Source organism: Perca fluviatilis, chromosome 5, assembly GCF_010015445.1.
Source record: "Perca fluviatilis chromosome 5, GENO_Pfluv_1.0, whole genome shotgun sequence".
Taxonomy (NCBI): domain Eukaryota; kingdom Metazoa; phylum Chordata; class Actinopteri; order Perciformes; family Percidae; genus Perca; species Perca fluviatilis.
In genome coordinates, this window is record NC_053116.1 from 30984719 (window position 1) to 30997286 (window position 12568).

General features: G+C 40.5%; 1 protein-coding gene across 1 annotated transcript in view; it reads right to left on the reverse strand.

Annotated features, from left to right (window-relative positions):
- Nucleotides 1-3355: 3355 nt before the first annotated feature.
- The window catches only part of ctnnbl1 (catenin, beta like 1), a 69503-nt gene continuing 60290 nt past the window's right edge, over nucleotides 3356-12568 (reverse strand). The window contains exon 16 of the mRNA XM_039801205.1: nucleotides 3356-4158. Within this exon, the coding sequence (XP_039657139.1) occupies nucleotides 4070-4158 (89 nt within the window). The 3' untranslated portion in view covers nucleotides 3356-4069. The remainder of the gene's footprint in view (nucleotides 4159-12568) is intronic.

Here is a 12568-nt window from a genome sequence, read left to right on the forward strand (position 1 = left end):
GTGATTAATAATACAGAAACATACTATAGACAAGACACTAATACAAACAGATACAGCATATGGGAGACGGTTAAGAGCTGCCTGCTCAAAAAAGGTGTTCACATTTGCTTTGAAATGTAAATACTGGAAAATAAATTCCCCTAAGCAAGACATGGGTACTTGCTAAATTACAATGTAAACTTCAACTCAAATGCCTCCTCAAGATGATCAACCAAAGTCCTCTGAAAACTACAAGCATGGCCTTAAATACACGCACACTTTTAAGGAGTTTCTTTTGATGGTCGTGACTTTTGGACACCTATTCACACATGGCTTGAAAGTGGCAAATAGTAGACATCGAGCCTAGACACAAGAAGGGGAAGTCTCCATCACCTCTGAGATAACAGGGATCCTGTTCTTGCTAAGCTGGGACATCGGACCTCACAGACACGAGCACAAGTAAGAAACCTTGGTGTTATTTTAAATTCTGACCTTCATTTTTAAACCCATTTTAATTTGGCAAAACTACAGACCATTCAGAATGCTGCTGCCAGGAATTTAACCATATCTACATTAAGAGATCATATAAGTCCTGCTTTTATGCAACCCACACTGGTTCCCTGAATCTTTTAGAATGGATTTTAAAGACTCCCTTAGTTAAGGCACTACGTGGCCCCGCCCCCTTTTTATTTCACAGAATCCCTAATGTTTAATGATCCTCCACGAACCGCATGATGCTCCACAGCTGCTCTTTTAACTGTTCCCAAGGTCGCCACAAAAACCTTTGGGGATGCTACTTTTACCCACCACGCCCCCAAAATATGGAACACTCTGCCTTAAAATAATAGACTTAGTGACACAGTGGACAATTTTAAACGAGAACTCAAAACGTATATTTTTACGGTCGGTTTAATCTCCTAGAATTTTATTTAATTTTCTAGATAGCATTAATGCTCATTTTTTCTTCCTCGTGTATAGGTTTTAAAATAGTTTTCAGTGTTTTGTTTTTGCTGTGGAATTGTAAAGCATGTGTGCATTAAAGGTGCTATATAAATAAAGTTCATTCATCACTTATTTAGAGTGTCATAGAAATATTTGTTCTAATTTGTTTCCATTGTCATACTTCTGCATGACTTATTGCCAAAATGTTGATGGGATAATTAGTAAGGTGCAAAAAAAGGCAGAACAATAGCTACCAAGCTAACACAAATGGCAAACTCAATGCAGCTGGCAAAAGTACAGAGTATGCAAATAATACAGCTGATAAACCAAATCAATTGGACTATAAAGCCCTTTCAGACCTACATCTAAAAAATAACACTTAAAAAATGATAGACATACGTTTTATTCACACCTAGATCCACTATCTCTGAAATACAGTGAGCAAGTCAGAAACCTTGGCATTAATTTTTATACTGATCTCAATTTTGAAAATCACATCACCAATATCACCAAAACAGCATTTTATCAATTAAAAAATATATCATAACTTAGAGCATTCATTTCACAAAATGACACGGAGAAACTGGTGTATGCATTCATCTCAACAAGGTTGGACTACTGTAATGCTTTATTTGCAGGATTATCCAAACAATCAGTTTGCAGCAAAATGCAGCAGCCAGAGTCCTTACACTTACACATAAATTTGAACACATTACTCCAGGACTGAAAACACTTCATTGGCTCCCGGTACAATACAGAATCCCTTTTAAAATCCTGCTATTAGTCTATTAGCTCCTCAGTACATCTCTGACTTGCTCACTGTTCACAACCCCATCAGGCCTCTCAGGTCATCAGGCAGAGGCCTTCTAGCTGTACCCAGAATCAGATCCAGGTCTGGTGAGGGGGCCTTCAGTTACTGTGGTCCTGCTCTCTGGAACAAGCTGCCTGATGACCTGAGGTCCGTCACAACTGTCCCCCCATTTGAAATACCTATCTATCAGGTATTTATTTAATTACAGTGTGTGTGTGTGTGTGTGTGCGCGTGACATATGCGTGCACTGTCTTGCTTGTATTTGTTGATTGTCTTGTTGTGTATTATTTACATTCATACTTTGTTTTAATGTATATGTGGTATTTTGTTTTATGTGAAGCATTTTGGGTTTACATGTAATGAAAGGTGCTATTTAAATACAATTTACATTGACATACATTTCCTCTGTATAACATTTCATTCTTAACCTTGAAAACAGCAGTTGACTAAACAACCTCCGCTTAAGATGGTCTTACTCACTTTTCCTGGAAAGGTCGTCTGGAAATGTGTCAAATGGTCTTCATCAGCCACAGTTGGCCCAGTTGTTACGGAACTCAGGATTTCTCATTCATGAATTCATGAAATAAATCACATATTAAACTGCTACAGTATAAAAATCAATGAAATCTAACCAGATGGTCAACCAGCCGATCAGCCTGAAGGCCATTACACAAGTAGAGAGTCTTTAACTGGAAATATGTCATTGTTTTTTCCATTTGTCACACAGCAAACATAAAAACTGAGACAAATGTTACAATTGATTGCATGACAAATTTTAGATCATATAGTACAGTCATAGCAAACAGCCCTTTCCCTTCCCATCCGAGGGACCAGCGGCTGTTTACTTCAATAGCAGAACATAAGTCTTGATGCTCAAGCTGGCTGGATGATAGTCTGATAAAACAAACCTATTTAGATACAGTACATTTTTCCCTAATGTACAATTGCTCTGACACTACTGAAATGACAGATTCATATCAGACTAAAAATAGTGGGTTTGTGAGTTTAAGTGGGTCAGCTTTTCACTACGACACACGCACACACACACACACACACACACACACACACACACACACACACACACACACACACACACACACACACACACACACACACACACACACACACACACACACACACACACACACACACACACACACACACACACACACACACACACACACACACACACACACACACACACACACACACACACGTTTATTTGTTCCTAAGCATAAAGACAAAGATACAATGCAGTATGGTGCACAGACAGTGAGAATAATACAGTAGGTTTGTGTATACAGCTCTACGATAATACACCTCCGCACTGATGTGTGTGAACAGCGTCACAAAGAGAATCAGCAGTGGGCTGAGAGCTCCGGGAGGCTGCTGAGATCCAGCAGTGGGTGGGTTCAATCAAATAAAGAAGAAGCAGGTCTGCCATTCCGTGAGGATTCTCTCCCTCTGCAAAGGGCGCTGCAGATATAGGTTTGTTGTTTCCATCTGTGCCTCTGTGCAACAGTAACCCAGCAAAGGCATAATGACATCCATGTGCACGGTTAACAAGCTGTGCCAATCTCAATCACTAAACCTTGATATTAATCAAACAAACCAAACATGTAATCAGGATTTTATTACCAAATATTTTATTAGAAAATATTTTCCACATTTAAATCCAAAACAAACAAAGCAGGTAAAGTGTGCGAGCCGAGGGATAGATATTAAGTTTGCAGATCTGTGCAAAGTGTGTCCATAATTATTCTGCTGTGTCTCTGCAACACCACAGCACAGAAAATAAACAGCACATCCCATGTTTGCTGTGCGTTTCAGTCCAGCTGCAATCTGCTGCTCTCCCAACTTAACTCCTGTTCTACAGTGAGCAGCTTTACATGCACAGCAAACCTTTAATTTTAACCGAATTCTCTGGCATGTAAAAATTGTGTTTATAAAATTAATCTGAGTTAATTAATTGAAAATAAATACAAATTATTAAAGTTTGTATTGCCGATAATAGCAGTTTTCTTTCTTTTTCCCCACATTGGATGCCAAAGATGCAGACAAGATAAACCAGTTTTTTTTTATAAATTACTTTTCTTTAAAGCATGAAAATAAACCTTACTTTAAGCAGTGTAGTAATTGTGTGCATGTAAACATACCCAGTGACTTTATTATGTTACACAGACTGGCTCAAGGTCACCATCAGTCCCAGATCAGACCAGCGGGGTGTAAATGTTCATAAGTGTGTGAATATACCGTTTGTGTTTGAGTGTGAGTGTGTTTGAGTGTCAGTGTGTGTGTGTGTGTGTGTGTGAGAGAGAGCATGACAAAAATAAGAAATTAGAAGTTGTCTACAAGGTCCATGATCCTCTTCCGTTCAGCCTCTTTGAACTCCTCGCTCTTCCCATCTCCGATGCTCTCAGCGTACTCTGCAAAAGACAAGGAAGAGCCAGAGGATTAGTTGACTTGACAGCTTGAGAGCTGCAGTTACTTGATCACCAAAAATAAATAAAGGAGTAAAAGATGAGTGCCTTTGTGTTCTTGCACTATTGCTGAGAGCATAGAAAGACTATGTGATAAAAAAAAAAAAAAGTATTTGCACAGCAGCTGAACAACAAATCAATATATATGGAGTGAACTAAACACAGAAAAGCAGCAAATTGTCACATTTGAGACACTGGAACCAGCAAATGTTCGGCATTTTTGTTTTTCAAAGCGACTCAAACTATGAATATCTAAATAGTGTGTTCTAATTAGAACACATTTACAATTAAATGACCACAAACCAATTAACACCCAGTGAACCTGTCAGTCTGGGGCCCCAGTGCACTTGCCCTCTTTTCCCAGTTCCCTTGTTCCTCAGATGTAAACTTGGCCATTGATCTCTCCTTCCCCCCATTTAAAATATGAAATACTTCGAAAGAAGAAGTCAAGAGATGGTGTTACCTCAGGAAAAAAGTCATCACTTTTCAGTAGACTTAATTTTACCCACTTTAGAATAACCGCAAAATCAAGCTACAGTATTTATTTGTATTATGGAGGACAACGCTGAGAGACACAGCGCTTGGAAGAACTAGGACTATTGAATAGCCGTTCACTAGTCTCTAGTCTGTCCATCACTTTGTAACAAAAAGTCATATTGCAAAATCCTTCCTTTGAAAAAAAATGCTTATTCTGTATATCATGAGGTGTCCCAGGACAGCAGCTCTCTCCCCCCCCGTGTCCTCTGGCTGGAAACAGAGACCAGTCCAGGTGTACTTTGCAGTGCTCGTACTTCATTGTGTGCTTCTGAGCATTTGACTGTTTTCTTCATTCTACGCGTCTGCCTCCCACACGAGGCCTTTGAGACCTTCCGACGGTCGATTTGTGAGTCTAATGTGCAGAAAGAGAAAGCTGCAGCTGCCGCAGCCCCGGTGGAGTCCAGGCATTCGCTCTGAGGCAGGGATTACACATTAAACCCAGGGATGTCGAGACGGAAAGATGAAAAAGACTAGTTTTCTCTGGGAGACGCTGCAGAGTGAGAGAATGGAGGGGTCTTTCCTGACAAGAGCCGGCGGGGTTTAGGAGGACGAAACACAGCTGTCAAAGACACCAAGGAGATTTTGTTTTTGTGAGGCGGGGGAGGGGTGTTTTTTATGTTATTAGATAGTACATAAAGGATAGTGACAGACATAATAGGACTGAGGAGAGACCTCAGAGGTAATGTGGAAGAACGCAACTTGAACACACAAACCCATATTAACTTTCAAGATCATTCAAGTTTATTACATTTAGGGTCTTATTTTTGTAATGGAATTAAAATAGCCCCCACATCATCACATAGCCTTCACCATACCTAGAGATTGGCATGGGGTACTTTCCATAAGATCATCTCTCAATGCAAATCAAACAAGCTATTAGGCTAACTGAAATACAACCATGCCAATCTCTAGGTATGGTGAAGGGTATGTGATGATGTGGGGCTATTTTAATTCCAAAGACCAAGGGGACTTTATCAGGATGCATAGTAGGCCTATCCTGGATCCATGAAATAACTGGCCTTTAAAAATAAACATCTGCCTGCCTCTATGGGAATTTTACATAGGGGTGTCTATACTTATGCCCCCTGTATTTTAAGGAAGAACATTTATTTATTTATGATACATTATTCATTCACAAAGACAATTGGTGTTCTCAAAGGTTGGATTTTTCCTAATTTTTTCAATGAAGGCATTAAGATCAATTTCCAAAATATGATATTTTTTATTCCTCTTTTTAGTCAACTGTAGCAGGGGTTCCAATACACATGAGCAGCACTGTATCTAAACCAGTTCATTTAAAGGTAAAACCGAAAGTATGCAATCCAAATGGTCTGCACAGAACCATTAATTAGTTTAAACCTCTTTATATACAGTTAGTTGAGATGATTAATGAGAAAAACACAATTTGTATTAAATCTTGCCTAATTAAAAAATGTCCTTAAAAGGTGCAGTAACGGATGCTACGCAAACACTGTTGACATTTGAACTCAACTGCCAACCAAAGGCTGGACCACTATGTGAAAGTGTGGAAGATAAGCAGCTCCCAGAGGAGCCTTGAATGGCAGCAACAGGGATTTGCATTAGATCCACAGAAGTGTGGGATGTTACTGAAGTAAAAAATGGCAGAGTTTTAAGGTTGACTGAAAAAAGCAAGTAAGGGGATGCGGAGAGAGCGACTCAACAAAAACATGAAAAAAACTACAGCCTCTTTCATTGCCAGCATGTCATTGTGCCTCTGTGTGTGTGTGTGTGTGTGTGTGTGTGTGTGTGTGTGTGTGCGTGTGTGTGTGTCTCCATGTCTATAAATGGCGCTGCAGTCAGCCACACAGACAGAAAGGTCAGAGATACGGTGACTCTTCAACTCTCTGCAGAACCTTTTCTTTGACATGCTGGCACTCTCTCCTTCTGTCACCACGGCAACACGGCAGAGGACAATACAGTACTGAGCATCGCCATTACTCAGGTTAGTGACTGGGACTGATCTGCCATGAGTACAAGGAGAATCATTTCAAGGAGCAGTCTCTGCAGCAGCAGCAGCCAAGGATAGGGACACGCTGTAGGACTCGTAGTGTGATTACACACAAAGCACTCGTTCAAAACACCGTTCTACCAGTCTGAAACTGGTCTGATCCAGCTGGCACAGGTGATCCTGTGGTGTGTTAATGTAACCACCATAATGCTATCAAATGCATCAGAAGAACAAGATTCTTTATACAGTATGTGGAGATACAATGAACAGGCAAATACGAAAGTGCAAGATCTCAAATGATGCATTTTGCAAAGATATCTCTAAAATGTGACCATCACAAGAAAAATCACCAGCCAATATGTATGGCTACGTTTAGCCAGCCATCTGCAGAGCTGTTCTGTGAAACTGTGTGCAGCATTAACAAGTCGCATGCGTAGCCAACTAATAAAAGAGCCATGCTGTCACATTGGGTAACGGATTACTTCATTACTATAACTGCATTTCTGATCTTTGGGAGAGTAGTTCCATGTTGGGCAGATGCTGCTGCACATGCTCAGACCGTGATCTGTGTTTATACCGCTTTGCTAATTTTGTTGAATTACATTTCTACGTAAAGGGGTGTTTTTATATATTTTTCGGACAATAGTGGAGTTCTTTGGCCCAATGTTTTTCTTTGTCTTTTCATGGAATTGGTTATAAAAAGATGAAATAATTTTAACCATATCATTCAATAATTTGTAACATCATCTATATGCCTATATGCCAAGATTCTGAGGGCCAGATTTAAGTACATTTGCGAATGTAGCGTTATCAGCACCATGGCCAACCCGCAGAAAGCGCACGCTGTGATACTTCAGGTTACGTTGTATTTACCAAACCTATAGTTCATTGGATAATCAGCGCCTTTCTCCGCCCATTATAGCGTAAATTGCGCTGTAGCAAAGTGTTAAGTACTTGTGCTATGATATGGCTGAGTGCAAACTGCAAAATTCCCACTGCTGATGCTATGACTGTTTGAAATGATCCTGATGCCAATATTTGTAATGTAGCGAGGAGTTTAACAACTGCTGGAATGGAATGTGAACGTCGAGTCGGAGATTCAATGTCATCTTTCATTTCTTCCAGTAACTGTAATATTGCATGGCTGCTTAATCTGCAACGCTTAATGATTTCGTGTTCACTCAAATGAGAAAGTGTGAGCCTTGTGGCAAAAATCTTTATAGCTTGTCTCCTTGGCCTGTGTCTATGTCCTGCTTGGATTACTGCCCCTTGCGGCTGGTTTACACCTGCTTTTAAGAGGCGGAGAATTTTCACCGCAAAATAGAGGCGCGCTGTCACAGGCGATTTTTGTACATACCACGGAATACCTAATTAGGCGCAGTTTACGCTTCCCCTCCCATCTCTTTATGGGAAATCTCCCGTCAATGCATGACACGGAAAAGCGCAATTTGCCATTTTCAGTTCCTGCGACAGGCAGTCTGCGCTTTTACTTCAGTGCAGCCTGTTTGTACGTACCTCGCCATGCTTTTACGCGCGCGTTGCAAAACAAATATGCCTGAAGTGGGCACAAAAGCGTTAGTACATCTGGCCTTAAGTGTCATAAGTGCCAGTGATACTTAAAGTGAGGGATACATACAGTAATTCCAACGCTGGTCCACTGCCACCAAATTATGGATCCCACAATGACAATTTGCGTCATCAGAAATGCTTGTCAGATGATTAAAAAGCTTCCTGCACAACTTTCTGATATCGGAACTGGGAGGGCTATCTTGCCAAAACAGACAATTCGACATTCAAACTCACTTCACGAGGTTAAAAAAAAAAAGAGCCAGGCTTTGATCTTCTCTCAAGCTCTCTTTTCATGTGAACGTGTGCTACACTATAAATGTCTTCCACGAGAGACTGTCTGAAAATGTATGCGGTTATCCCTGTATTTAAATAATATCACGTCTCTCCCCCTCACAATGACTGGCTTTTCACTTCACCTTCCAGGGTGGTCGTTTGGAACAGCTAAAAACACTCCCCCCACCTTTTGATGAGGTCAGACAACACGTCCTACCATCTAGTTCTGATAAAGCATAACCTCACCCTAAGGCAAAGGAGAAAACTAGCTTGCCACTAGGACAGATCCCTATTCCTGTTCTTGTGGTGTTGCCCAGAGCTGTGGACCGCAACAAGTGTGCCAGAAAGCAAATTTCATATCCCCTGAATGTCCTCCGTTTCTATTCTTGTCATTTAGTTTCTCCATCAGTGTTATCTTAAAGGCTAGATACAGTGTTGTCATTTACAGTTAGTCCAAGAAATGTTCGCAGCTGCAAACATAAACATAACCTGCCAAAATTTTCTGAAGTGAAAAACCTCACAGCGGGTTTTCACATCCGTGAAATCAATGTTCTTCCTTCCAGTGTGCTAAGCCTGTCCTTCCTGCACAACTGCTTCTCATTCAGCGCGCTAAAGCCATTAAGGTCAAGACGGCAGAGCCGGTGACACACTCTGCATGTGCTTAACCTTCTTCTGCAGTTTCACATTGACCGGGCGGGGCACTTGAAATGGAAGAGGGCTCCACAGTGCGGCCTAATGGAAAGGGTGAGGGCACACGCTAAGACACACACACACACAAACGCTACGACACACAGACAGACAAACACACACCCATCCACACATACACACAAAATGGCATTGCACAGTGCAGGTGTGCGTACACACAGCTCGTAAAATAACACACAAACACAATTTATGACAAATAAATAAATAAGTCCCATCAAGATCATGCAAGGACAAGTACTCACAACATGCAAATGAATATGTATGAAGTGTTGCATTGAAGTATACACATGCAAGGGCACACATGAGTAAAATATGCAAGCTAAACCACAAAGGCAAACTGAACATGCACACGTGCATAGACTTCTCAAACGCAGACTCTCAAAGATATGTTAAAATGTAAAACATATGCACATGAAAACAAGCAAGGACATGTATGCAAAGATAACTATGTAGACATGCTAACAGCAAACATGATGTGCACACCCAAAAGTGCTAAATATAAAATCACGTTAGTAAGCAAAAAACGTCCGGTGGAAACTACCCGGACAAGCCAGGCACACGTGTATGCAAATATACAGATGACAAGTAAAGTAACACACCAGCACATTTAACATTCACACACACACACACACACACACACACACACACACACACACACACACACAAACAAACAAACACACACTAAGGATTGGAGAATTGCCACGCTTGCTGGCACCGCCGTGCGTGACGGATGACTCTATCTACAGAGCTACATGCCACCGGGAGCTTGAGGGTGTGTGAACGGAGACTCGTCCTCGAGCTTTATCCGACAATGATACAGGAAGGATGGATGTCGCACCGGGAAGAAAAAACACACCTGCTAGGTCTTTGAAAACCAAACACAAAACAAATACAGCGGGACAGGAAATCTTTGGGATGAGGGGAAAAAAGAATGAATGACAGAGAGTCTCCGCTCCTCTCACAATGACAATATGATTAGATTACAATGCATAATTGCACGCTGGGATGCATTTCTGCATATTGTTTTACCATCTGTACTCCGGTAATGTGAAGTAAGCAATAAACACTTATTCATTTATGCTTGGACATTTCAGATGCTAGATTTGACTGTTTATTTATTGCATCATTTTAAATTATAGCATTTTTATACCTTAGCAGTGCCATATTGATATATTTATCATCCTCTGTTCCTCCAGGAGGTCTCCTATTAGCCACAAGTAGGGGGCTATGTGTGAACAGTACTGTTTACTTGTGTCAATGTACAAATGTACACATGCAAAGAGGGATGTACTGGACAGAAACATGCACAGAACAAAAAGTTTGCCTGTGCCTTTTTCCTTTGTTTGAAAGAATAAGGAAGAATTACATTATTCATAGCATTTATCTACAGTATATTCCAATTGGCAGGTGAACATCATGGGCTTACAATCAAATAACAACCACAGCCAAAGAGCAGCAATTCCCCCTGAAATGTTGCTTCCTTGCCAGTGCGAGAAGCACTCGGAAACAAGATTTAAAAACATTTGTCAATAAAATGCTTCTCCAAAAGTAATCTGAATCGTTTTAGGAGCAGCGACTGTAAGTATAATGTGTATTTTTGCCCTGCCAAAATACTATTGGGAGTCCCCGAGGATTTACATGGTCAAATCTGATTGGTTAAGTCTTGCCTATAGTAGATTGATTGTTGAATCATGTTCTTCTTCTCATTTGTGACATTGGCTTGCAATATTTCCACACAGACAAAAGAGCTGAAACACACCCAACGCCACGAGTTGTCAGTTTGCCCCTTCCGTTTACAATTTATGTAGAAAAATAAAAGCTAAAACATTATTGGCCGAGATACATAATGCGACTGTGGCTTGGCTGTTGTTTCAGAACAACAGACAGCGCTGTTTGGTGCACTTTCCTAGCACCCAAGAACCCAGTTGCTCTGTGTGTGTGTGTGTGTGTGTCTGTGTGTGTGCCGTGCTGTCAACGGAGCGGAGCAGACGGAAAAACAGACAGACAGACAACGTCATTTAGTTTGGTTCAGCCTGCTTGCTTTTCTTGGTTAAAAATAGAACTTTGGGCCCTAATTTATTCCCCCCCATTGCAGCAATAGACAGACAGAAGCGAAACGACATGGGAGTAAAGGAACAGTCGACGAGAAAGCTACAAGCCACAAACAGCTGTTTCTAAGCTTCTCCCCCTGCTGATTTGACAGATAATATTCTATAAAATAATAAAAAAACATGTTTAGCGCTCTGCTCATGCTACGTTTCTGTGTGAGTGCTCGGATTGATAAATTAATTCCAAAATAGGCTATCTATCATGATTTCTTGGACGAAGCCAAGCAATTCTATGTCAAATTGGACATTCACCACCCTTATACTGCCTCAATGGAATGATCCTTTGTTTCACATTCACATTTTCCACCACTGTGACGATTCAACTGTATGATTGTCCTTGTCCTTTTATCGAATTTGAACGGTCTATTCTGGGTCACCCCTATCAAATACAGTACATCTGACTTTTCTTATTTTATTCTTTTTCACTGAGAGGTAAAGGGTTTGTGTTTTTGGGCTAGGGCAACCTTTATATCTGATAGGGATTCATAGTTGTACTCAGACACTACCACTTGGGTTTGTTATTGGGGGCAAACCATACCTAGTTCATGCATTCATTCCTTCAACTTAAATGTAAAAAATGCCGTAAAACATTGGTATTATTATGTTTTGACCGTAACTGCACATAAGGTTATTTCTTTAAAGTACGTTAAAAGTAGGTGAACTGAAGAGAAAGAGAAGAAAGGACTTTCTAATTCACCCTGCAGGGCTCCACACTAACTTTTTGCCTTGGTTGCACTGGTGCGCCTTATCTTTTATTTAGGTGCACCAGCACAAAATTTTAGGTGCACCCAAATTTTTCCTCGCATCGCCGTAACACTGAATGGCGATACATGATATATAGCTCTGTATTTTTTTACAAAGTGGGCTAAATGTTCAGTTTTAAGTCAAAGCCAATTTTCACAAGCTCTTTTATTAAAACAGATTGTGACTCAAATAAAATGCAAAGACAGGGTTTCCTTTACCAGTTTGAAAATATACAGCTGCAACACATGTAAATGAAAGTTATCTAAAATAAATAGCCTAGGATATATTATATAAAAAATATATATCTGAGAAAGCTCCTTCATAAGCTTTCAAAAACAATAACAAACTGATTAAAAGAGAAAGAGGACGCCCGGATAGCTCAGTTGGTAAATATAGAGGTTTGACACCGACCTGCGGCCCTTTCCTACATGTCATCCCCTTTCATGTCTTC